The 27,707-nt window shown below is 31.4% G+C and overlaps 2 protein-coding genes across 4 annotated transcripts; one reads left to right on the top strand and one right to left on the bottom strand.

Moving 5' to 3' along the window:
- Positions 1 to 347: 347 nt before the first annotated feature.
- On the bottom strand, positions 348 to 27,704 carry LOC134725330 (AP-1 complex-associated regulatory protein-like). Of its 3 annotated transcripts, none has more exons than XM_063589050.1 (9): positions 27,581 to 27,704; positions 24,335 to 24,386; positions 10,255 to 10,275; positions 9,615 to 9,640; positions 6,286 to 6,382; positions 5,179 to 5,348; positions 3,942 to 4,021; positions 2,637 to 2,732; positions 348 to 1,535 (listed from the first exon to the last, which is right to left on the bottom strand). In XM_063589050.1, exons 1-9 carry the CDS (start codon positions 27,622 to 27,624, stop codon positions 1,351 to 1,353), a joined length of 771 nt encoding a protein of 256 aa, XP_063445120.1. In that variant the 5' UTR covers positions 27,625 to 27,704; the 3' UTR covers positions 348 to 1,350. The 3 variants fall into 3 exon arrangements, with proteins under 3 accessions (XP_063445120.1, XP_063445122.1, XP_063445121.1); XM_063589052.1 differs by having other exon boundaries at positions 2,637 to 2,723; XM_063589051.1 differs by having other exon boundaries at positions 24,335 to 24,383.
- Positions 12,466 to 21,210, top strand: LOC134725328 (uncharacterized). The gene is made up of 3 exons (XM_063589048.1): positions 12,466 to 12,904; positions 17,845 to 17,991; positions 18,741 to 21,210. The coding sequence occupies exons 1-3, from the start codon at positions 12,688 to 12,690 to the stop codon at positions 19,145 to 19,147; spliced, it is 771 nt and encodes a 256-aa protein (XP_063445118.1). The 5' UTR covers positions 12,466 to 12,687; the 3' UTR covers positions 19,148 to 21,210.
- Positions 27,705 to 27,707: the final 3 nt, after the last annotated feature.

Genomic DNA, 27,707 nt, shown 5'->3' with positions numbered 1-27,707 from the left:
CAATGAACGTTATTTTTGTATTACTGGTTAATTTTTAAAATCAAGACTGTGTTACCAAAACTTACTAAACGCCTCTAGGAAATTGTGCGTTTGTCCTTTCCTTTCGTTGTTTTCGTTTTTTTCCAATAACGTCGTCAATTTGTTTTCAAATTATGTGTTTGAATATCAATTTGGTATCTTCAATCTTTTTTTTAGTCAATAAAGATTGGAGCTTACGCACCTGTCAATGGTGGGTTTCCAACACATAACCTCAGTATTGAAAGATTAGAGAAGCTGTAGATACACTACGACTCTAGGCCAACAAAGCCCAGTCCTATTTTGAAAACTGCATATAATAGTTCAACAAGTCTATTTTCACAGCATTTATTGCAGATATAAAGGCTTCTTTATAAAATGTATATGTTTATGTATATATAAATTCTCAATAACGTACACTGAATTATAAATACAACTTGGATCCTCCAAAATGTTGCTCACAACAAAAAAACATATATTCTACATTCATACTTATCTGATATGCATTGGAATGTTTATTATAGCATATAATGATTCAAATATATCATATCAAACATTGTGTCAAATGGATAGGACATTATATATGGTTGAATTAAGGCTTCTTTAATTTTGAGAAAACCTACAAATCCACTTTTGTGTATTCAAACAGGAAAACATGTTAAGAACAAAATAATTTACGATAAAGATCAGGTTTTATAATTTAAAAACAAAAGAAAATGTTCAAAGAACACCATGCCCAGCTTTCTATTTCATATTTCAATTTTCTGTTAACCAGGAAAATTACCTCAAACCCCATTTGGAATATATGAACTTGTTCTCTATGAGTATTTACTTTCAATTTGATGTGGCTTCATATAATCTTAAAAACCAAAACTTAAAACCTTTCACATTTTCAAGTTCTATAAACCGTGAAGGATCAAAACCTTCATTTGGCATATACATGTATACACAAATGGATTTCATAATGAAATTATACATCAAATTTCAAGTTGATGTATATAAAATCTGACCTAAACTGTAATCTACCAGTAAAAACTTTAACCACATAGTACTGTAATAACGAAGCCAAAAGTACTGAAAACATAAGACTCCCTCATCCCTAACTGGCGGCACAGTTAAACTTATGTATTACAAAGTCTGGGTTAGCTATGTACGTACATGAAAGATTAAACATGTTTAAATAAATTAGTATCAACAAAAAAAAAGTGATTAGAAAAAAAAACAAATAAAGCCAACCTGAAATGTTTTGTTTTCGTAAAAAAACAAAGCACCTTACATCATTTTAAGTTTTAATGGCAACAACCACAAAAACATATCACATTGGAATGTGTAGTATTAGGAATCATTTCGAGATCTTTTATCAGATGTAAGAAGTTTTTCTGTATCACAGTCAGCCGATACAAAGTCATTATCCCATTCTAATTCAACGGATTGTGCTGGACTTTCTTTGTTTCTTGTACCAATGGTAGCATAAAGGTTTTCTTCAGTTAATGATCTTTGTCGCTTTTGAGGCACTACACCTAAAATCAATTCAAATAATTGAAGAAGAAAAGTAATGAGTGTGACAATTTTTTAACTTAATCTTTAAAAAGATTTATTGTGAGTTGTCATCACTTCCATAGAATGACGTATAGTAGAAGGATGATGTAAGGGATAAGGTTTGGAACGTTTAATCCCGCTGCAAATGTTTGCACCTGTCCTAAGTCAGGAATCTGATGTACAGTAGTTGTCGTTTGTTTATGTAATATATACGTGTTTCTCGTTTCTCGTTTTGTTTATATAGATTAGACCGTTGGTTTTCCCGTTTGAATGGTTTTACACTAGTAATTTTGGGGCCCTTTATAGCTTGTTGTTCGGTGTGATCCAAGGCTCCGTGTTGAAGGCCGTACTTTAACCTATAATGGTTTACTTGATAATTTGTTATTTGGATGGAAAGTTGTCTCATTGGCACTCACACCACATCTTCCTATATCTATATATTATCATTTTTCATTTAAAGCTCCTTGATGAAGTCTGTAATACTTCTACCTTCCCGTCTGACAGGGTTGATATGACTATATTTGCATAGTTCATTGATCAGCATTTACTATTCTTGATTAGGTCTATTTCTCAGATACTATACGTAAAGTGTAAACCATATTTCATGCATAAATGAGTTAAAAGTGACATGTTTGTCTTGCAGTGCCCATATTTTTATGGTAAATTGGTAAAAATTAAGTTTGATGAAAAGTTTCATTTCTCAAATACTTTAATTAATAGGTCAACATTTTTTGGAGAATACAACATATGTAATGATGACAGTGGTGTGCTTGACTGTCTGTCATGGTTCATTTGATCTTTACCTAATTTTCCCATTTCATTGATAAATGTAAATTTGAGTAAGGTCAATTTCTCAGATATTATATATGACAGCTCAGATTCATCTGATCTCATTTTCATAGATCATAGATAATGTTAACTTAATGTGATACCTGTAGCAAGTCCATAATATTAACGCAATTTACAGTAAAATTCAATCATGATTTGTAGCAAGTGAGAAATTTTATCAAGTGCACTTTACATTTACCTATTCATCCATATGCAGTTTCCTGTTCTTGCTCATATATTTTAGTATGGCTTACCTTCTTCGTGTTCCCATTCTAAGTCTATCGATGATGATTTGTCTTTGGTATGTGTCCCTGATAAAGAACTTGTGGAACTATGTCCATCTGTTGAGCCTGTTCAATGTAAAATAGTATATATATTTGAGACAGACGTTCATTTGATTTAAAAACACAGTTTTCTTGTTCACCATAATTTTTACAAAAATGTTAGCTTCACATTGATTCAAACGTCTCTTTTTAGGTTTTTTTCAAATCTTAGTGACGTGAAGGCCAACACTGAATCTCTCATGGCACCGACTTACTTCAACCATTGTTTACATCAGAGTAATTTATAGAAAAACAAGAATGTGTCCATAGTACACGGATGCCCCACTCGCACTATCATTTTCTGTGTTCAGTGGACCGTGAAAATTGGGGTCAGAACTTTAATTTGGAATTACAATTAGAAATATCATGTCATAGGGAACATGTGTACTAAGTTTCAAGTTGATGTAACTTTAACTTCATCAAAAACTACCTTGACCAATAACTTTAACCTGAACTTTGTACTATCATTTCTATGTTCAGTGGACCATGTAATTGGGGTCAAAACTATAATTTGGCATGAAAATTAGAAAGATCATATCATGGGGAACATGTGTACTAAGTTTCAAATTGATTGGACTTCAACTTCATCAAAAACTACCTCGACCAAAAACTTTAACCTGAAGCGGGACGAACGGACGCACAGACAGACGGACGAACGAACGAACGGAGGCACAGACCAGAAAACATACAGCCCCTCTACTATCGTAGGTGGGGCATAAAAACAGACAATCAAAACTATTATTCATAATTTGGAAAATTATCTTTCAATCATAAAGACTGCCTCTATTGGGTATGGAATGGACCATCGTGGTGGTTTTGTTGTAACGCGGTCGCCTCTAGTTTGGAGGTCGTTGGTTTGATTCCCGGTCGTGCTAAATCCAAGACTTGCTTCTCTAAACACACAACATTAAGTGCAAATAATTGGTGTGACAGATACAAAAGAATGTGTCCGAGTATGGAGATGATAAATCTTCTTTTAGGCTGTGGACATTGTGTCGGTTCAATATAAGCAGAATCCATACTCAAATAAAAATCAATTGTTCTCGTTTTGATATGAAAGAATTATATTCCTCTGAACGTTTTAAATATGCATTATCGAGATACACATTAATCGTATGGAACAAGTGATAATGACACTAACTGTTCAAATATACCCAACAATTGCATCGGTAGTAATGTACTTTAGGGTGTTAATCCCTTTAGAAATACTTTCAACTTCAAAAATCACCTACTTACCGTGATTTAAATGAGTCTTTTTGAGGGATCGCGCCCTTACACTTTCTAAGAACATATCAAAATCATCTTCTCCTCCTGCTCTGAAACATTTAAAAATACATAGAATCATATTCAAAACAGTGTGGCTGTGGCCATTGATTGATGTCCTTAATTCATCCAAAGACTGGGACAGATTATGTGAACGTTTGTCTGCAACGACACTGCTCACTACTTACTTATTATTGAATATAAACTGTAGGGTCACCAAAGGTTCTTACGCCTTTAATAATGAAATAATCCGAAAAATTAATCAGTAATAACCTTTATGTTTTGATTTATATTTTTGATATAAATCATAACATCGTGTTATTCATGATTATATTTTTGAATTACTTTATTTAGGTATTGAGAACCTGTGGTAACCCCACAGTTTATGTGTCTTTAACAAGTACATAGTGAGCAGTGGTCGTTAAAGACAAACGTTCACATAATCTGTCTCAGTCAATGGGATAATTTAGGACGTCAATCAATGGCCACAGCCACACTATTTTGCATATGATTCTATACATTATATAAAAATGGAGGTTTTACAATGAAAAAAGATTAGAGTCCTGGAGAATCTTCAAAATACCTGATCTATTTTTTTATGATTGCTAGCATTAAGATCTTTTTTGATTGTATAATAATACTGTATACCAAAAAATCAAGCAAATAGACAGCAAAACAATAAGGCAACATATTTGATCAACTTTCTTATTTCAAATAATAAAGACAACCACATCAACATGGCCTGTATATTCAGCTCATTGTGTGATGTTTAATAAAAATCCTTCATATTGAATTAAAAAAATCTCGTCTTAAAGATCATGAGTTTGACGCGCTTTTCTTGATCTACCTTCATCAGGAACGCTCAAACTAAAACAACTGACAGCAAATACTGCATAATACCAAAACACAATGAAAAGATATATGACTAAAGTGACATAAAAAATACAAATTCGTCTATTTCAAACGTAAGCTTTGTCTGAACCAGTTAAAATCTTAGCTTCATAATAATCTCAACTTATGAATTCATCAACGGGCACTGACTATTAAATTTGTGTTAACCTTGAGAACTGTCAATCTACCAGATTGGTGTTCAAGTGAGGACATAATATGGAAACAATGAACATGAAACAACGTTCTCGTGATATACTTCGGTAGTTACCACAAATCAGAGGAACAATCTTAACTTTTACAGATTCTAAAATTTAATTACATTTCCCATTCTGTTTCATCATCACCAAGCCATGATTTGCTTTTGGAAGTATTTTTATTTTTTGCAGTTGTCTCTTTTGCTTTTTGAAATTTAGCAACCCGTGCTGCTTCACGTTTAGCTTCATAGAACTTTTCTTCTTCAGCTCGGATTTCTTCCTCTTCTTGTCTCAACTTGAAAGTAACAAATAAAAGAATTGAAAGGGTTAAAATTTCAAACCTTTGCTAACTATACTTACTGACAATAATTGCAATAGCTGAGTGTAAATGATTGTTGTTACTCTAAGAAATTTATTTTTTCATTATTTGACAATTTTCTGTCAATGATAAGACTAGCTCGTGCTTATTTACGAATTTGACTCACAAAATAAATGATTACTTTATCTAAAATTTTATTTGAGATTGCACTTCTAAGTTTTGTAGTGATTGTTCAAATGATTATTACCTATCTGAATTAGCTCTGGGTTCGCTTGATTAAATATCATTATAATTGTATAATGTTTCTGTTGCAAAGACAGATCGAAACTTGCTAAGTAAAACTTCATTTGAGCAATACGTTAAATATATTAACTACGCAAAACTTGATATTAAAGTTCGATCTGATAAAAAAAAATCTAACCAATGTTCGATAATAAACTGTTTTTATTAAAACTTTTAAAAGAAAAGCTCCAACAAACATTAACAATATATGAAGAAAGTGTATAAACATGACGTTACAAAATACAAAACAAAATTAACATCTTTTCAATATATTCAAACGTAAATTATATTACATGTGCATACAACTTTATAAAATAACATACTATATAAATATAATAAAATATAAACATAACAGAATAAACAATATAGCAAAGTGAAGCGTTCTGTAAAAACTAAATAAGTAGAGTATTCATAAATATTATTACCCAATAACGATTACTCCTAAACCTTCATTTATGCATATATAAAATTATTAAAATGGGTTTATTTGTCTACTAGACAGTCATTAAATAAACATCTGTCTTGGATTTGAAACTTTAAATAAAAATAAATATTTTGCACTTAAAGATAATTTTACAAATGGATACAAAAGAATTTATACCAAAGAAACTGTTAGGAATTTTTATCCTACCTTAGAGTCGATTTCTGCATCAAGTATTTTTTGGTGTTTAACGATGTCCGTATAAGATTTATTCAACAAAAGCTGTTTTTCTTTCTCAGTCACCAATCTAATATACAAAAAAAACAAAAGGAAAATTCAACACATGCAGACATTAATAAACTAAAAACATTGCAAATAGACCTTTTATTTTTTATTTGCACAACATGAATAAATAATTAAAAACAGCCACGTACAACATTTGGTATTAATTTTAAGTTACCTTACCCTCTCAGCATAGGAAGAAACTGTGAAAGGTCCTGGTTGTAATTCCAAATTTACTCTACAAAATCAACTGCTCCATTTGAAAAAAAGCTTAAATCTGCTATGAATTTTACTTATATGACAATCGATTCTCCATCCCATTGACATTAACAACGGGAGTATCTTAGAAGTGAAACATGTTATTAGATTATCTTAGATGCGGATTCAGAATTTTTAAAAAGGGGACCCAAACAAGGCAGTGTCAGGGTTGTGACACACGTAAACAATTTATACATTTACCATTTATGTAGCAAAATTAGGTGGAGGAGCTCCACTTAACCATCCCTTAATAAAGTGGTATGAACATACCCTCATCTGTAAGTGGTATTTGCCATATGCAGATTTTATAAAAACCAAAAAAAATATGAAGAACTTCTGAATAATTCTAAAATTCGATCCTTCTCTGAAATAGTTCAATCAAAACGTTTGCATTTTCAAACCTGTATACCATCATTCATGTGAAATTGAAAAATGATGCTTTTCAATAAATAAATGGCAGCATACTCTATGAATAAGTTAATAGTAAGCAAAAAAGGGGAAACATGCGACACAGAGAAACCAGTGATCAGTATGATAGAGTTTATAATAGACAACATATATACAAGTATGTTGAAAATGGATGTAGACTTTTTCAACAAAATGTCGCCATTCCTATTGGAAAGAACTGTATACATTCATATGAGTCAGAGAACCTTCAGACACTTGTCAAAAATAAAAGATCAAAGAACCTAAGTCGTTTAATTATCATATTCAGATATATCGATGATGTTCTATCGATTAGCAATCCACACTTTTCTCATTGGGTTCCATTAATATATCCTCCAGAAGTAGAAATAAAAGAGACAAGAGACATTACTGCCTCCACCTCATTATTAGATTTATACCTCGAATTCGACGTAGGATGTCATCTCAGTACCAGAATATATCACATAGGAGACGAAATTAGTTTTGACATTATCGCATTTGACTAACAGGTCGAACAACTGATGTTCTTTAATCCTGCTCACTGCCATTGGCGATTGCAAAATAAAATTGATCACAAGATGTAACAAAATTGATCTTAATAAATCAAAATAAAGCGGAATAAAACGACTGCACTATTCGGATTATAAACTCGTTTGGTATTGAAGAGTTTGCAGCTGCTACTCAGACTTATGAAACGTCACCAGTGTCTGAGCAGAAAATTCATAAACCAGGGGTATGTCAAAGAACATCTGGTATATTCTCTAAAGAAAAAGTTCATCGGAAGGGACCTAGACCTTGTTGATAAATATTCCGTATTAACGTACTCCGTGTCATTCACAAGTGCATGGTGGTCGAGAGGTATATTACAGGTACTGACGTTGTTTGTCATCTTAATTTCGTGTTCTGGTGTTATTTTATTTGTCTTTGTAAATTGTAAATAACATTAGCGGTACCAATGTTCCTGTACCAGATGCGCATTTCGACAATACATGTCTCTTCAGTGATGCGTTAGTGTTTAGTCCATGTTTGGACATGTTCTTTTGGTGTGGCTCGATACTGATTCATCCCGCTATTGTTTTTTGTGCAATAAATAGTCTTTTTTTTGTATTCTCGACTTTAATTTTTGCCTGAGTGCTTGATCTTTATGCCATTGTTTTTCTTGGTTGACATATCTGTTTGTTTTAATATTGTTTAAGATTACAACACAATGTTGACATATAAAAATTAGAAGATGTGGTATGATTGCCAATAAGATAACTCTCAACAAGAGATCTAATGACACGGATACTAACAACTATAGATGTATCCCTACTTTTAGTTTAAACAATATTTATTCAAAAAAAAGTGCATGAAATATAATAATACAATATAAATACCTACTTTTGACGGTTTTACCTATTATATCCCCGTTAACAAATTATTGTCAATATAATGGAATGTGATGCGACTGTTATACGAGTGAGAGGTTTACTTTGCTATAAAACCGGGTTTAATCCACCATGTTTTACATATGGAAATTTTTGGATCAAATCATGACTATGACATTTGTTTTCCATCCGTTTGATCTGTCTGAGCATTTGATTTTGACATTTGATAAGGGACTTTCCGTTTAGAATTTTCATCGGTGTTCAGTGTTTTTGTTATTTTACTTTGTTCTATACACTGAAACAATGTCTTAGATTTTAACGTGCTAGCACACTTGAATGTACATCATCTCACTCATATCGTTATTAATGATGAGCTCACCAGTGTTTGCTCTTTGTCCTTAATATTTTGAGGAAATAAAATCAAAATGGCTACAAATAAACGCTGTGAAAGTGTAGCACTGCTTTTACATCGCGTGTATGAGTAGAAAGTATCCGATGGCTACCTTTTCTATTTCTTTCTTTACAAAATTACTGGTTTACGGTAGAATATCTATTTTACTTTATTAATACAATAATTATTAAACCTTTTTATTATTTGCCTTTATATTTCAGGTTTATTTTTCATATATATTTATATATACACATTCTTTATAAATTTCGTTTTTTTATATAGACTTTTTGAACATGTCGAACTATTAGACAAAATGTTGGCATACAAAAACTCAACATGACCTGCAGAAAAATTAATCTTTTTTTTACAACATAATTCTTTTAACCTATTTATTTCAACAAAAATATTTCAATATATCATTGTATGCAGTTTATCATGCACTTCTTTTTAAATAGAAATAAATTTCTTAAATTGAATTCTGTGTTAATAGAAATAGTACTTGTGTAATCAAATAATGATTGTGACATGTACAAATTATACGATTAAAACCATTGTACTGATAAAAACCCATGCTTTCTTTATACAGTATATCAGATTTAACATGATGATTTCTCTTTTCATTAGAACCTTTGACAGGGATAAAACATCGATAGGGATGACATATATCAAATACCCTAAAAGTCTACTCTTTATATCTACTAATACAATCGTTTACCGTGCATTGTGGGATTTTTATATACTCATAAAACCCTATACAAATGACTTGACTGATCATTTATAAGTTATTGACGTCCTCCGAGTCGTAATTGTCCTACCTTGTCATTTCATCTTCATTGTTGTCCTACAAAGATAAACATATCAAATGATTTGAAATAAAAATTTAAAAATATAGGTCTTAGTCCTTATATCAATTTAGTTTTCTTTCAAGATGTATATTTCAGATTGTAAAGAGTCAATACATACAACGTTAACATATATACTTATCCGTTGTAACGTATTCAACTGTTTTATACAAAAGCATGAAAAAGTGAGACAATTATCGCCTATTAATGAATTAATGGTAAAACATTTCTTCAAAAGGAAAACTATCGCAGTGGTCGTTCGCATACAGAGCGTTATAAAGACGAATTTCTCAATAACTTGAAATACTAATGTTTCACTGCTATATATAAATAACGTCTTCATGATATACAAGTTCTTTAGTGTAAACGTATCAGAAAATTATAAATTGGGTCATCGATAAATTTTGATTTTTTTCATATTTATATGTGAAATGTTCAAAGTTCAGTGCGTCAGTATGTCAGAAAAAAATCTATATCCTGTATCTTTTTTTCTCTTTATGGAAATAAATATACACTTATATACATAGTGAGGTGTCGCATTGTCGATTTTATATTTACATATTTTCTATTTTTTAAATAAAAATTCAGTTTTACTGTTTATCATTGTACTTACATCGTCCATCAGATTCTCAAACTGGAAAAAATAAGAAAGAAAATTCTTGAACACTTATCTGTATCATATATGACCATCATGATTATCATTTGTCAATTATAATCTTCAGTAGAAAAGAAATGATGGGGGTACCAATCAATGACACTAAATCAGGAGAGCAAAAACACAAAACACAAAAAGAATAATTGAACTGTCTTTCTGATTAATAAAAGATACATGTAGACAATGTAACATAACATGCTCTTCAAAGCAATTTTTTTTAAACAATTTTAAAAATGTCAGAATGATAAGCCCAATTCTTCAGGTTACCTCTAAACTGAAAGGTCTATTTGGCTACTGAAAAGTTATTGAACCTACTCTTGACGAATAAACTAAAGCTCATTTACATTAAAACAAAATAAAGAGGTTATAAATATGAAAATTGTCCAATTTATTAATTCCTTCTTCTTTTTTTGATGTATGTGCTAAAACCAGGGAATAATCTCATACCATGTAGAAGTACATTTCTCAATACTCCTCTCAACCGCAAAATATAGCTCAATTTGAAGGATCACAGCCAGGGGTATTTAATCATATCTTAATTCTTTTTTCCCCCCATATTTTAATTCCATTTTATTTGGAGATCGCTGTCATTGAATAGGATAAAGTTGGCTCCATAAAAGTTCACATAGTGCTCTAAATAGTGTAGTACATTTGAATTTCTAGACATCCCGTGCATTAAATTCGTAAATTATCCGTTTTATATCAATCTAAATTAATATTCTATGAATTCGAACAAGCGTATAAAATTCAGCAACCTATTTATTTGTTTTTTTTTTCTTTTGAACAGTTTTAAAAGCAGGATAATAGAACAATTTTAGGAGTCAGTTTGGTTTAATTTTGTCTAAATACATGTTAGCTGTGGAAACTATCGCTTATCTATAGTTGGCCTGCAATTCAATAATCCACCCCCATATAAATATGCATGCATGCATTCTTCAACTTGACACTGAGCCGGACATTGCTTGTGCATGATGGTGAATTTTCGGATATTGGAAAGAAAAGAAAGTCGACATTGATAAGTGGAACAATGGAGTCTCCAAAGAACCATTTCGAGGACGAATACGCTCCAGAACAAAATTATACAGCTTAAACAAAGATTTTCATATTTTTTAATCTAACATGATGACATGGAATCTAAGACCTAGAAAAAATGTTATAATATGAATGGCATTTGCACGTGCTGGTCTGTATATGTTTATTGATATTGAAGGTGTTTTGGAAGTTTTCTTCGAAATTCATCCTGATGGTTAATTCTGAGTCTTTTTCTAAAAACGCACAAAATGCTGATAAGATTACAAAGAGTCCATGCATTTACAATTGTTTCTTTGATGTTTTTGTAAATTTTGGTATAATGTAACAAATCAAATATAAAAAAAATTGCGTCGAATCGTTGGACATAAATTTGACAGCTAATTTCCCTTTAATCAAACAGAAATCTATATATAGCATCAACTTTATGTGTAGATGCTGCTGAAATGTCCATACAAATGAGTTTACAAAAAAAGATGAAATCATTTATCTTTTTGTCATGCAAGATGAATTCCAAATCGTCTTAATATTCGACTTAATGTTAATTTGAAATTTAAGTACTGAAATAGTTAAGCTTTTATCTTCAGATTTGACGGAGCTTAACATTAGATTGCATTTCAAACATTACAAAGTATATGATAATGTAAACATATGTTTTGTCTGCACTTTATTCAACTTTTAATTTCCTATTTTAAAATGTTAATTACACGGTACATTATAGAATAGAAATTGGTTTTTAATATATCTAAATGCAGAACGGTGCATCGGTATCTAAGCGCTACGTGTGATGTTACTCAATCATATTTCAACGGATTCGTACAAAAGCGTTCCATCCAAATATAATTTTAACGTTATGATATAAAAATAAATATCTTAAATAATATTTGATACCAGGTTCTACTTGTATTATCATTGTTATGATTCAAATAATGGTTCAATTCTCATAACATCAGTTTCTTAACGTTTTTCGTGTATATATCATGTATGTATTGTCTACGAATCTACAAACATTATATGAGGGCAAATAACATATTTGTTTTCTTACATGACGCATTATTGTAGAATACAACGAACATACCATACCTTTCAAAAATCAAAATGGGAAAAGTAAATGTTTTACATGAAAGGCAATGAATAGACAATATCAACCGCGTATTTAATTAAAATATTTGATCACGTGATAAGAAATGGAATAATGAAAAAAACTTCGCACCTATCACGTCATATCAATAGACCGTACGTTTTTTAAATTCAAATGTTAAATGATGTCAAACGAAACTTTTGACAGAAGTTTGTAGCATTCATTTCTAATTAAGATTTGGTAAAATGTAAATGTGAACAATATTTTAAATTAAAGTCACCATGGGTATATGTGGTGATGCTTCAACTTGGGCAAAAGTTGCCGCAATTTTAGATTTAATTGGATTACCATTGTTTATATCTGGATATGCAACTCCAGCATGGATGGTATCAGAGACAATCAGACAACTTTTAGATGTTTCTATAGGACTTTGGCAAGTGAATGATTGCTCCTCAGGGTCATGTAAAACTAGCAGTGTTCCAGATTCTTATAAAACCGGTAAGGATATTGTTTCTTCGAAAGTTGTTTTTGGGGGAAAAAAATATTTGAAAGTCTAAAAGGGATGTGATCGAAGTTAATATATAAATCTATTATTTAATATTATCTTTCACGTAAATATAAGATTTACTACTTGCTGTTCGTATTATTTAATAAAAAAAAGTCGTAAAAGAAATTGCCTTAAACCAAGGGCAAACTCAAACTAACTTTTGTTCACTAACATTAAGCGACATTTATCATTCAAAGTGACTTTTCTTTCATAAGCACCATGTATGAAAATGATCTTACTTAAAGTCTGAACTTTGTTTTAAGTCTTTTTTTCAAAAGAGGAATCGGAAAGTTGATTAAATTTCGCGGAATTTGAATATTAAACGCCTAAATGATATTGTAGACATTTTACTTAATTTTACACGTATGCATGCAATCAAAACGTTTGCCTGTGCTTTGTATTGACAATGAAATAAGTTCGGTATGTTCTTGTATTATTTACAACGAAGACTTTTCGGAACCTACATGAATTATAGTTCGTGCATAGTATCTGAAAGGCAAAACATTGACTCAATTCTTGAAAATGTTGTTGTCTATAAGGAAAGTTCATTTATTTAATAAACACTCAAAATTTATCTTAATGATTAAAATTACAGCTTTCTGTCATTGTAAAATTATAAGTCTACGAAAGACGGCCAACATCATAATTGAAAAAAGACTGCCAACACTCATTTAACACAAAAACGATCTTTCTCTAATTTAAATCCCAACATTAATATTGCGTTAATTGATTCAAGCATATTCGTATTAGTGCGCGACATGGACAGATTCCCATAAATGTAAACCAGTCTCACAACTGTGCAATGACAAACAATTTATTTTTGACAATCTTTACAACAAGATGAAGTTTGACGTAAATAGATCCAAGCATACTCGATTTTTGTGACTCGATATTTCAAGTACCAACTAAATTAAACAAAAACCTCTGTAACGAAAGACAAAAAAATTAAAAAAATTAAAAAAAATGATTTCACTTTTACCAATCAAAACAATAGTACCATAAATACCCTAGCTAAATTACCATCAAGCTGACTTTACTGTTATTTGAAACGACAAATAGAAAATATCAATAAATCGAAAAGCAGCTTCTTCCCTCGTTTCAAATATTCCAAACAAGCTCAATGATAAGCGAACAGCGCATTCTCTTTTTAACGAATAAAGTCCGGACAAACGAACGGATAAAATAACAGACGGACATTCAACATATATGACGGGCGAATAAATACGTAAACTTGGTAATTTAATTTTACTTGCCATATATCGCACATTTGTCGATAAAATATAATCTTTGATTCTAGCTAAAATAAAGAACATACGTAAAATATTACCTTAATGATGCGTTTTTCTCACGTGTGTTCTTGTTTTAACATTCAAAATTACGTTAAACGTAAAATAAAAGAAGCATAACCCATTTTATGTCCCTATTTACAGATTATTTTTTCACTATTTCAATCTCTTTTACATTAATATTTAGATCGATTAATAACATATTGCCTAACTTACAGTGTCAGTCAACTATTTCATGTTTTTACTGAATCAGATGCGAACCCAAGATTTTAAAAGGTTGAGCAAAGTAGGCAAAGTACGGAGTAAGAAGCTTCATAAGGAGGGCCTGGGATCCAAGACCCCCTTAATCCACGTTTTTGGACGACTTATTATTTGAAATACATATGTAAACAAAGAGCTGCACCATGAGCGCGTGACACCCCATAACTTTTTTAAAGAATAAAGTTCCATAATTTATCAATGGAATATTAGAAATTTAAAAAAAGAAAAAGGGTATGTTATTTTAATATAAACCAGTCATCACTTCTCAAAGCACTTTTGAGAAATTGTCCAAAAACTAAAAAATCTCCCTCTTAAATGAATAACACCTCATAACTCGGAAATGTAAAATATAAAATTTATAAAAATCGATAGGGAGCTCACGCCAATAGATATTATAAGTTATATGGTTCGCTACTGACCCCCTACGGATTCATAGAGGGTTAGTTAAATTCATAGGGGGTGAGGCCGGAGGCCGAGTCCCCTATGGATTTTATTCACCCTCTATGGATCCGTAGGGGGTCAGTAGTTAACCGTATAACGAATTTATCGCACGCTAGACTTTTTCTGCTGCGTTTTGTTGTAAAATAAACAACGAAACACAACAACATTAATAGATGACGTCACCATTACAGCGTCACGAACCCCCTATGAAACTTACTAACCCCCTACGGTCTCATAGGGGGTCACCACGTGACGGCGTTAAACCAATCACAACGTCATAATTTACCCGCGGTGCGATAAAAACAATTCAACACAGTTTCGTGCAAATTGGTAACAGCGATTTTAAGCAATTGTCCTAAATGTCGACGACGGACGGACAGACGAACGGACCGTGGCAATGGTAGAACATAATGTGTGACGACGGACGAACAGACGAACGGACAATGGTAGTCCAAAATACGTGACGACGGATGGACAGACGAACGGACAACAGTATATATAATACGTCATGTAAACGGGCGTATAAAAAATCATTTATATGTTTTGGAGTTTAGTATGACGTCTATTATCACTGAACTAGTACACATTTTTGTTAAGTGGCCAGCTGAAACACGTCTCTAGGTAAGGGGTTTTTCCCTCTGTGTTGAAGACCCATTTTTCTTTTGCCTTCAGCTGTTTTCTACTCTTTGGTCGAGTTGTTGTCTCCAACACATTCTCCATTTCCATTCTCAATTTTACTTTTTACTTTTAGCACTCATTACGCATAAGGAAGAAATATCACAGGCTACTTGTCTCAGAAAAAAAATGTCCTATATACCTTATTATAATAAGGTATATAGGAAAAAAAAATTCTGAGACAAGTGCCTGTGAGAAATATGTTATTATGTATCATATTATTGTGAAAATGATATCTTGAGTCTCTACTTATTACATGCATGATATGCAGAGATTCAAAACGAATTACTTTTCATTTTCATTTAAACCAAATGATATTTTAAATTTGAATTCACACATTAAATGCAATATATACATATCAAATATCATAGATTTCTTATTCGTACAATTATTTTGGAAGCTCTTTGAAAACCATCCCAGTATGAACTTTTATTTCCTCAGCATTTTAATGGAGTTGTCTTTTAAGTTTTCTTTTTCTTTTCTTCTTCAGATGTGGGTTATAGTATAAATATGATATTAAAAGAGATGGTTTTACGTCATATTTTTATTCAATTTCGTAATACCAAACTTTTTTTTTGCTGATTCTGAAATCAACAGCGGAAAAGGAATTTTGTCTGGAATTTTTCACTAGCTTCTTGTCATTTTTTAATATTGAGTGTAACCTAGTGGCATAAAATCAAGAGTCTGAAAAAGATATATTAATTTAACTGGTTTTTTTTATACCATTATCCATTATATTGAAAAGTTAATTCGTTCTTCTTTTTCCACTTTGCGATGCACTTTGACATGCTTTGGGTCTTTTTCATTCAAATATTTTGAATGATATCTTGGATGATGGATCGGCTACAAAGTAACAACATTTGGTCAGCACCTGATAAAGAATATTCATGCCATGTTTGGTTTCATTCCATTCATTGGTTCTCTAAAAGAAGTCATGTGACTGCATTTCCCATAGGGTCCTATGTTAAAATAGGTTCCCTGCTAGTGGCCATCTTGGATGATGGATCTGCTACAAAGTAACAAAACTTGATTAGCACCTCATGAGAAATATTAATGCCATGTTTGGTTTCATTCCATTCAGTGGTTCTCTAAAAGAAGTCATTTGTATGCAGTTCCCATAGGGTCCTATGTTAAACTAAGTCCCCCTCTGGTGGCCATCTTGTATGATGGATCGGCTACAAAGTAACAACACTTGGTCAGCACCTCATAAGGAGCATTCAAGCTATGTTTGGTTTCATTCCATTCAGTGATTCTCTAAAATAAGTCATTTGTATGCATTTCCCATAGGGTCCTAAGTTAAACTAAGTCCTCCGCTGGCGGCCACCTTGGATGATGGATCGTCTACAAAGTAACAACACTTGGTCAGCACCTTATAAGGAACATTCATGCCATGTTTGGTTTCATTCCATTCAGTGGTTCTCTAGAAGAAGTTCAAAATGTAAAATGTTAACGACGACGACGACGGACGACAGACGACGGACGCCAAGTGATGAGAAAAGCTCTCTTGGCCCTTCGGGCCAAGTGAGCTAAAAAGGGTGACCAGTATTCGATTCCTGCCACAAGGTATTCATATTCTGCGTGGAGAATTTGCGTATGATGTCATCAAGAGGGTCACGAAGTTTTTGATGCCCATTTTAGCAAGTAGCGAAAAAAAAATTAATTTGAAGATATTACTATCTCCCACTTCTGTTGTATCGTATTTCTAAGAAAATAAAAAATAAACGCTCTAAACTATTACATCAAGGCTCCATAATTTAAATAAACTGATAAATCATTTACAAATGCTACAACAAATTAAGGTTGGCCTATACAGTATGCGAATGGCACAAAAAGTTGAAAGGGGTCAAATTTAAAGTAAAGCAATCAATTTTAAGAGTTTGTATTCTATAAAATTCGTTTGGCTGGATAACAGTTCTTGAATAATCAAATGTTACAGTCATCATTTTATTCTCAGCTCATTGTAAGTTAGTAACTTCACAATCGACACACCTCGACATATTCCGCCGCCTATCGCGTCAACTTAGAAGTTGGCTAGATATGCCGAGGTGTTCCAAATATGAAACTTCAGACATAAATTTCGGAAAACAAAGTATTTCTTGAAAGGCTCCCGAATTGAACTAATGTTTAACAATGAGAAAGTATTACATTTATCTCTTAAATGAGAAAAATTACAAACAAGAGTTCTTATAGATTGGAACATATAATTTTGAGAAAAATCTTTTTTACAGGTTCGTTTCTTGGAACCCAAGCTTTAGAGTCACTTGCAATGGTAGGATACATTTTAGCAACTATTTTCATAGTTATCTATGTTGCTACAGAAAAGGCTAGAACAAGATGTTTCGCAATTACCATAATGACCTTCAGCTTAGCATCAAGTAAGTTGTTCCATTTAGATTAAGGTTATGTCAATGCAAAATACGATATACAATAATTAATTATAATTAACAAAGTTGAATTGCCTCTGTAAACAAATTTAATTCAGTCTTTATATATGTAAATGCCATTTTAAATCCTAATTTAGTGTCAATTTATTATAATGTTGATTAAGAAATAAGGATGAGGGGTTTATGTATTATACCACAATCAAAATTCAATCTTGATTTGTATTTGTGGTAATAAGCATTGTATATAAGTTTCATTAGAGTTGGCTAAGGTAAACTAAAGATAGAGAAACACGAAAAATTCAGCAACTTTTCCATTTGTAAAAGGGCATAACTTTATGACTGTGAAATTGACGCTACCAAAATTCAGACTTGGCCTGTGTTTTTGTGGTAATGGTAATACGCATTGTGTATAAGTTTCGTTTCATTTGGTTAAGGCACACTAAAGTTAGAGAAAGGAAACCCACTCTGGGACGTACGGACATAAGGACAGACGGACAGACGAACGGTCGGATATACGGATGTACAGACAGACAATGGTAAAACAGTATGCCCCTACGCTACGACGGGGGCATTAAATACATTTTTAGAAAAAGTCTAATTTACTTTCCTGTTGATATTCGTGTAGAGTTAACACTGTCTTATATCTATACGCTTTGTTTTCACTTAAGGAAATAACAATTGATATTTGTAATTTATAAAACATTTTATTACATGGTATTTTTTATTCGTTTCTGTTTCAGCGTTTTTCTGTGTGATTGGAATGATTATCTGGCTGGTTGAGATTCCAGCATCGTATTTTGGATCCTGGTCACTTGGGTTGACAATTGTCGCTGCTGCTTTATATGTTGTTGCTAGTTGTCTTCTCATAAGAGACCTTCGTGCACAGAAAAAGGCCAACATTCTGAGAGTTCAACCACAAGAAAAAGTACCACCAATTCCTTTGCAACCTACGTACTATATTCGTGACCACAGTCCAAGATATGAAAGAAAGGCGCTTCCTCCGCCCTCAGAAACATATTCACCGAGAACGCCTCGGTCAGTGCGGATCGATGTTGTATCGCCAGCCTTTACAGATAGCTCTAATAGATCACAACGCCGCTACGGAACACCCAAATATTCACAACGATATGATTATAAAGCGCGATAAAGTGTAGTTACTGTCGATAAAGTGAAGTTACTGTTATTTGTCATTAGCTAATAGGGTCCTGGTCCGCGTCACTAGCAGTAAACAAGAACCCAATGTCATCATTTCAATTTGGGCAGAATGTGACTGTATTTATAAGTAGGATGACGCTGTTTGTTAAATAGAAGTTATCACAAACCATAAACATGTCATCTGTTCACTATGGATACGTAAATTCTAATTCATACTTTTCTACATTCCATATAGTGTTCATACACAAGTTATTGTCTTAGATTCAAGAATGAATTGTTAGAAGTTTAAACGGCAGCGTGACACATTTTGAGGATACAAATAAGCGAGTCCATGCATGAACCATTAGTGCCTTGTTATAAAATGTGAATGTCATCATACGAAAACCTTGTCTCAAAAACGAATCAGTTCAACATCGGTCATCCTTTATTTATGTTTCTTTACAATGCCTCAATAGTAGCATATAGTTGACGAATAATATAAAATTATTCCTATGTGTGTTATTCTATATCATATTGTATTAACAATTTAAAGACGTATTCTTAGTAATTTATACAGATTATAGTAAACGACAGTTTATCGTTAATGTATGCTTTTGAACTGAAGTGACTTCATCGCACAAATGGAATTATCAAACATATGGAAATAAATCGTTATCGACACGTTAAAGAAAAATATGTACACAAAGAAATATGGAAATGAACGATAGATGTTTACTACATAACCCAAATCCGATAGAATGTCAATTAAGCTAAAAATGCCTTCAAGAATAATGTATAGTAATTTTCGTTAAATTTTCTGTATTTAATGAGGCTATTTGGTAGATTAAGTTTTTCTAAATGAAAATTTAGAAATTTGAAGTCTTAAATGGTTCAATTCAAATTTAGAAATTTGAAGTCTTAAATGGTTCAATTCAAATTTATAAATTCTGATTTCTGACAGATTTGTCATAAACGCGTCTTGTGCAAGCTCATTTACTAAATGATGTTATTTGAAATGTAAGACTTTTTGATTTCGAAATTATATGGCCAATAGAGATTTCTTTGTACCTCCTTTTACACAAATGATTACCTTACTTTTTTTAATCAAAGCAGTATAATTATCTCATATAAAAAATTATCATGTATTGCTTGAAAGATCGCGGGGAATGAAACTTTTGACCAACAATCTATTATGTGGTGTTATTTTTTTGTTTTGGAGTAAAACAAAGTAGAAAATCTGTCATCTTAGTTTAGACTCACAGGCACTTGTCTCTGATTGTTTTTAATATAAAAGTATATTAGTAAAACAAAACGTTTCCAATTGTCTATGTTCAGGCTATAAACTTGTTTTTTCTTAATCGTGTGATTGAGTACCCAGAACTTGTCCAGAAGTATAAATGTTGTTTTCTGTTATCAATATACTAATGTTGTCTATGCATGGGAACACTATATCTAACGCCAATATATATGTTCCTGGTTGCCTGTACTTATATTTTGCAAATATTTAATTTTTGGATAATGATTTTTGTTTGAGATTTTACGAACGATGCAATGTACTGTAAAATGTACTATAATATTACTTTCTTTTTTAATTGAAAACTGTTTGCCCTTAAGTATGTCTGCTTAAATACAATCACACCAATTTCCATATTCTCTGACCAAATTTAATTTCCAGTTACATAGTTTGAAAAGATTGAAATTTAATGACCTGTTCTGAAATTCCATTGTTTTGAAATCGTTGTTCTCAAAAAGTTGTTTGTGGGAAGGTCAACACAATGTACTGGGTTCTGTTGACACCGTAAACAAAACGACAATGAGCAACACTGCTGAGAAATAGAACGGTATCATTACATATTGTAAGAATGTAAATCATTTCATTTTCTTTTTATTTTTTGACAATATTTACCACATGGATAGTGTCATGGATTGTATAAACCAACAATGAAATATTGAAAGAAGACAAAGTTTGTTGAGAGAAAAAGAGAAATGTACGTAAATAATGGCATAAAAGAAGATATGTTGTTTAATTTAAACTTATGTTATCATAAAATATCAGGTAGATTTATTAAATAATTTATTGACGTAAATGTACTTTTGTTATTCATATTTTCATTATTTGTTGTTGTTGAATAATCTTTTCTTGTTATTACATTGATGTTTATCAATTGATTTCATTAAACATTTTTAAAACATCAAAGTATTGTCATGTTCTAGGCCTAAACATGCAAACAGAGTTTGTGGTCCAATGTCTTTCATTGTTTCTGTTATTAAAAGTCATAGTGAACTATATACTGGACATTAAATTGTCATCTATATTTCAAACGGAATAATCTAACTCTTGGACTGGACTTTTCCTCCAAATAACTTGAAATTATGAAACTCGGAAGTATAATTGTGCAACTTCCATTGTTGTTCACTTATAATTGGGTTTTGAATAGCATTGAAAACGGACTTTTCTACCTGCAAACATGACAATTGGTGGTAGGCAATTTTATCTGAAACTCCAACAAAATTGGTATATATACCTGGATTTTCAGAAATATTGAGCAGTTTATGTGAACAAAATTCTTTGTATGGAAGAGATTAATTTAGAGTTTAAAGTCTGGTTTTATCATTCCTATATGATATAGAATCATAGGTTGATTGCCTTGTTTGTTACATGTCATTTTTTTCAAAGCTTCTTTTATGGTATTGCCAGGGAAATAACAAAGAGAAACTTTATAATACAACAGAAAATATTACTTTACAAAAAACTATAGACCTCAAAAGATATTCATTAGTAAACATATGTTGAATGTCTTGCAAAGAAAAATTAACAGTGTATAAAAAAGTTTAAACTGAAACTTGTCACCGTAATTTGTTGACTAATTTTAAGGGAATATACATTGCAATAAATGTTTTCTTGGCTCATCTGATCTAGGAAATACTGAAAAAATGCCAAATTGTGTCTCTTAAATAACTTTCAAATAATATATATATTCAGATCAATGTGTAAACTGTAATTTCAAAGGAAGAAGATGATGCCTACCTAAATGCATTAAGGTGTTACATATAAGTTCTCTATAAATTGATTCAAACCAGCTTTGGGCCTCTTTGAAAATCCCTGGACCAACAAATACAAATGTTTAAGTCTCAGCTTATAACTTTAACTTTTTAGTATTTTTTTTCAAAACAGGAGGTAGCTGTGCATTGGGTTGGAAAATGGGTCTCAATGTGTAGCTAATCTAAATACAATTTGTTGGTGATTGGGAAAATAGTTGGGTAGTAACCATACCTGTGTCTGCTAATAGAAATAAAAATAAGACACTTTATATACTGGTGAAATCATAAAAACAAAGGCATATGTATTTCATGCAAGTTACTCATAAAGAACAAATCAAACATGAATCATGAAGCAATTGTTTAGTTACTGTCAGATTATATTGTGAGGAATCAACAATCAAAATCAACTTATTAATACGTATCTGAAATAAATTTTTTATCTTAGTATGAAGTTATTCTTTCTAATAAGCTGACATTTTATGAGATTTTTTTTCTTTTTAACAACTCTTTCCAGTTAGTTACATTTACATCATACAGGTAGACAAAAATCAACATTTTTTCTCAGAATACATGAAAAAGATAATAGGAAGAACCATAACTATTGCAGCAGTGTTCTAACAAGGATATTTGGATAGCATCAGGGTAATGCCAGTTGACTTGTGTTGTGTTGCGTCACTCATTTTGTTTTCTTGTTAGTTTTTGTGTCATTACTTTTTTGTCTTTTGTTTTGTTTATCGTGGTACTGTGTTATATTATATTATGGGTCAGAAAATTATTGGCAAAAAACAAAATAAAATTCATAAACAGTTTGTAAACTGTAAAAACATCTTTAAGAAAGAATAAAACATGAATATACACCAGACATAATTTTATAGAATTCAGCACTGAACAAACAGGGCAGTAGACTACACAAACCATGAACAACTAAGTCCCACAAAAAGATGAAGCAACAATTAACTCTTCATACAGATACAAAATAGTGCATACAGATACAAAATAGTGCATGCTGAATTAATGAAGTTTTTATACATTGTACATGTACATGTACCATATTCAGTGGAAATTTTATAGTATGAATGAATTTTTATACCCTGTAAACTTATTCTTTTTCAAAGTTTGACCTTGACCTTATAAGCATGGAAATAAAAGAGTTACTGGAAATATAATTCAATGTTGAACATGCAGATAACCAGTATGCAACATTTTCATGACCAACAGTTGAAATAAAGACTGTAAGCTATTGAATCTGCATTTGTGATCAAATTAGGAAATATGTGGTTTCCATATCCTCTTTAAAAAAACAATGGATACCGTGAAAGTACTTTAATTCGTGGGTATCAATTTTCTTGGTTTGAGCAATATTTCCATATTCATGGGTTTTTAAATTCGTAGATTTTAGTTTTTAAAAAAAATTATTGAAAAATAAAAGGTTTTAGAAACAAAGATTACAAATAGTCTGGATTGAAGGAAATTACAAAGTAAACATTGACCTGTTTAAATGTGTAAATCGTAATGATAACTCTAATTAACCCATGCTAAAGTGATCAACGGATTTAAGACCATCAAACTGTTAATTAGGCCATAAACAGGTCACCTAAAGAAAACAATAACATAAACAGATGCTATAAACATATCTTGAATTGTCAAAGAATTCTTATCAAAATCAAGCCCAGCATGAAATTATTATTTCCCATATGTACGAGAACTATGAGGATATAAAACACTTTATAATACTAGCATATCTATACCGAAAAATCTGGCTTTCATCGATCAAAAATATTTTTTATGAGAATTAAAAGATCAAAAGTTGTACAGTTTAGGTTATTAAAGATTGAATGGTATAATCCTGCATGTGGTTGTGGTTCTGTGACTGCTGTTCAAGTATTCTCAGATTTGGCTTTATTCAATATATTCTCTAGAAACCCATCAGTAGTCAAACCTACCGATGGGGATGATTTGGACAATGGTTGTTTCATTTCGTTGGACACTTAAATTTGTGGATAAAGTCATCCACAAAAAACCATGAAATTTGAAACCCCACGAATAAAAGTACTTTCACAGTGTAGGGTATCCATCCATGTCAGACAAAATCTGTACATGCACAGCACATACATGTACACTCTAAAAGATTACAAACTATTAACTGAAGGAAACTTACCTCTATTGAAATATCTCTTTCTACATTGTATCTTGTTCTCAAAAACTTTCTTCTGAAAAAAACCTCAAGAATTAAAAATTGCAGTAAGAGAGCATTATGAATCATTAATGGTTTATGCCTGATATATCTGTTTCATGCATGAAGAGTTCTATTTCTTTTTTTCATACTTAACTCAAACCACAAGAAGAGTAAACTAATTCAAGTCTTATAAAATCCTATTAGTTTGTTTTTTTATATAGTTTTTGAGAACTTAACTTGTCGATGATAAAGCTATGAAAAGTCAAGAGAGAACATTTCCCCCCAAAAAAAAAAAATTTCAATGGGAAAAATGTTCTCTCTTGATTTTTCATAGCTTTATCATTGACAAGTTAAGTTCTCAAAAACTATATAAAAAAAAAACTAATATGATTTTATAAGACTTTTACAAATGGTTTTAAATTATACTAGCAAAAGATAAAAAAAAAAAAAAAGAAGCAGATGCTCTGCAGGGCACAGCTTTATACGACCGAAGAGTTCAAACCCTGAACAGTTGGGGCAAGTATCAACACAACATTCAACCTTGAAACAGATCTGGATTTAGATTGTGATTAAATAGTTGACACAACATAGGTTTCTGACACAGAATGAATGTGGTCTAAGAACTTAAACTTAAAAACTTAAAAATTTCAAATTTGACATTTACTTACTACGGTCCAATATCAAAAATCTAAATACATGGTACGATTCAGCATATCAAAGATAAAATTGAGAATAGAAATGGGGAATGTGTCAAAGAGACAACAACTTGACCAAATAAAAAAACAATAGCAGAAGGTCACCAACAGGTCTTCAATGTAGCGATAAATTCCCGCACCCGGAGGCGTCCTTCAGCTGGCCCCTAAACAAATATATACTGGTTCAGTGATAATGAACCCCAAGAATTCAATTTTTGTTGAAATCCAACAAAGTTTAATTTGGGACCCCAATTTGGACCAACCTTAAAGCTACATTAGGCCCATAATCAAAAATCTGAGTACATGTTTAGATTCAGCATATATCAAAGAACCCAAAGAATTCTACATTCGTTAAAATCGAACTAAGTTTAATTTTGGACCCTTTGGACTTTAATGTAGACCAATTTGAAAATGGGACTAAAAATTAAAAATCTACATACAAAGTTAAATTCTGCATATCAGAGAACCCCGAATATTCAATTTTTGATGAAATCAAACAAAGTTTAATTTTGGACCCTTTGGGCCCCTTATTCCTAAACTGATGGAACCAAAACTCATTAAGTCAATCTCAACCTTCCTTTTATGGTAATAAACCATGTGTTTTAAATTTTAAATATTTCTATTTACTTATACTAAAGTTATGGTGCAAAAAACAAGAAAAATGCTTATTTGGGCCCCTTTAAAGCCCCTTATTCCTAAACTGTTGGGACCAAAACTCCCAAAATCAATCCCAACCTTCCTTTTGTGTTTATAAACCTTATGTTTAAATTTCATAGATTTCTATTTACTTATACTAAAGTTATTGTGCCAAAACCAAGAAAAATGCTTATTTGTGCCCTTTTTAGGCCCCTAATTCCTAAACTGTTGGGACCGAAACTCCCAAAATCAATCCCAACCTTCCTTTTGTGGTCTTAAACCTTGTATAAATTTCATAGATTTCTATTCACTCAATTGGTAAACTTCAGTTATATTGCGAAAACCAATGTGTCTTCAGTTGATTGCGACGACGCCAACTTCATACCAAAATACATGACTGGAAAATTTTTTTGCGGTCGTATAAAAATGGGCCTATTTTTTTAATGGCATTCAAATGGATAAAACCAGAGGATTCCGAAAAAATTACCAAAATTCCAAAACATGACAAGCCAACATCCTTAAAGGGGCACCAGCTAAAAGATACATAAAAAAGTTTAAATTATGATTTTTTTTATCATTATCATTGATAAAAGTGAAATAGTGAATAATAATGTTTTACATTTTTATAAATCTAATACAAGAATCTGAGTCAAATAATTGAACATGAATTTGACAGCTACATTGTAGTGCCCTTTGAACCCTTTTAAGAAATTGTCTGATTGTGATAAAATTTCACATTTTTATTTTCTTGTTCAAAAGCTTAATAGATCTTATCACAATTAACTCCATTTCTTTATTATCTGAAAATATTTGTAGTTTCCAAGTATTACATGTACATATATATAACTGTGGTAATGAACTTTCTGGCCATGGTTTGTCTTGGTATCATTTGAGAGCCTCCTCATACAGTTTTTGATTATGTGATTACTTGGCCATTTTTATAATGATTATCTGATGACTGGACCAAATAATTCATGATTATTTCATTATTTGGTAATCTAGGACTGTAATTTTGATTATCTTGTTTTAGAAATATTTAATGATTAATATGTAATTACAAATGTATATTGGCATCAAAATGTTGATTACATGGCGGGTTTCACTTGAATGGTAAAATAGTTTAGTGCAGCTTTTTATTACATAAATGTTAAACATGTTAAAAAATAATAAAAACATTGGGAAAAATTAATTGATGAAAGTGAAAGTAGTATTTTTGTCAACATGGTCAAAGTGAAAGTAAGGTACATGTATGCTTATTTATATCATGGTAATTAGCTTTTAGCTCAAATCCATCATACAGTGCTCTCAGAGAGAAAATAATTGAATTTTGATTAGAGGTATATATTTTCATCATTTTACTAAAATAATAATGTTCTATAGACAGGTGAATGTATTTCATGTTGGAGACCTATGGCTATATTTCATTTTTTTTAATCCATTTCAATTTTCAAAGAAAGCACTTTCAATATAAATTATAGTCTGGAAATTATAGTTCAACATAGACATGTATATTTCTCCAACTCAGCTGCTACACTATAAATATTTTTATTTGAATAAGTTTTGCATTGAAAACTGGATTTGATCATTTCATATAGGATATATGGTGGGTACTTTTGTTTGTCCGATTAGACCGTTTTATATTTATATTTGTATGCATCTTAAAAACATCTGACCGGTCAAAGACAATATTACCGGACTAATGGTTCATTCCGTGATCGATTTTGGGACTATAGTTCGACAGACCCTCGTGACATAGACCAGTTTGCAGTGCACAGGTGATCGAAAGTAAGTATGATTTATATCAGATAATTTTTCCTAGATCTCAATAAAGGGGGCGTGTCGTCTTGTGTTTACAGGTAATCTCTTTACCGAATGTTTTCATAAAAATATTATGCACCTTTTGTCAGAAATACCAAAACACCTTCCTAAGCAATTCCCCATGATTGAGGAAGAATAAACAATATCACAACATGATCGTCATCAAATGGGAGCAGACATTTATTTCCTGTGTAAACAGGAAATGT

This window comes from Mytilus trossulus, chromosome 7 (assembly GCF_036588685.1).
Source record: "Mytilus trossulus isolate FHL-02 chromosome 7, PNRI_Mtr1.1.1.hap1, whole genome shotgun sequence".
Classification (NCBI taxonomy): domain Eukaryota; kingdom Metazoa; phylum Mollusca; class Bivalvia; order Mytilida; family Mytilidae; genus Mytilus; species Mytilus trossulus.
The sequence above is the reverse complement of the archived record's forward strand: the minus strand, read 5'-3'. Positions and strand labels throughout refer to the sequence as shown.

Bases quoted from the DNA above. Each gene is read 5' to 3' on its own strand.
- LOC134725328 (XM_063589048.1), top strand. From the start codon at position 12,688: ATGGGTATATGTGGTGATGCTTCAACTTGGGCAAAAGTTGCCGCAATT. The intron at 12,905-17,844 runs GTAAGGATATTG...TCTTTTTTACAG, and splicing joins TCCAGATTCTTATAAAACCG to GTTCGTTTCTTGGAACCCAA. The intron at 17,992-18,740 runs GTAAGTTGTTCC...TTTCTGTTTCAG, and splicing joins GACCTTCAGCTTAGCATCAA to CGTTTTTCTGTGTGATTGGA.
- LOC134725330 (XM_063589050.1), bottom strand. From the start codon at position 27,624: ATGGGGAATTGCTTAGGAAGGTGTTTTGGTATTTCTGACAAAAG. The intron at 24,387-27,580 runs GTGCATAATATT...GGTTTTTTTCAG, and splicing joins TTTGGTATTTCTGACAAAAG to AAGAAAGTTTTTGAGAACAA. The intron at 1,536-2,636 runs GTAAGCCATACT...AATTGATTTTAG, and splicing joins AGAATGGGAACACGAAGAAG to GTGTAGTGCCTCAAAAGCGA.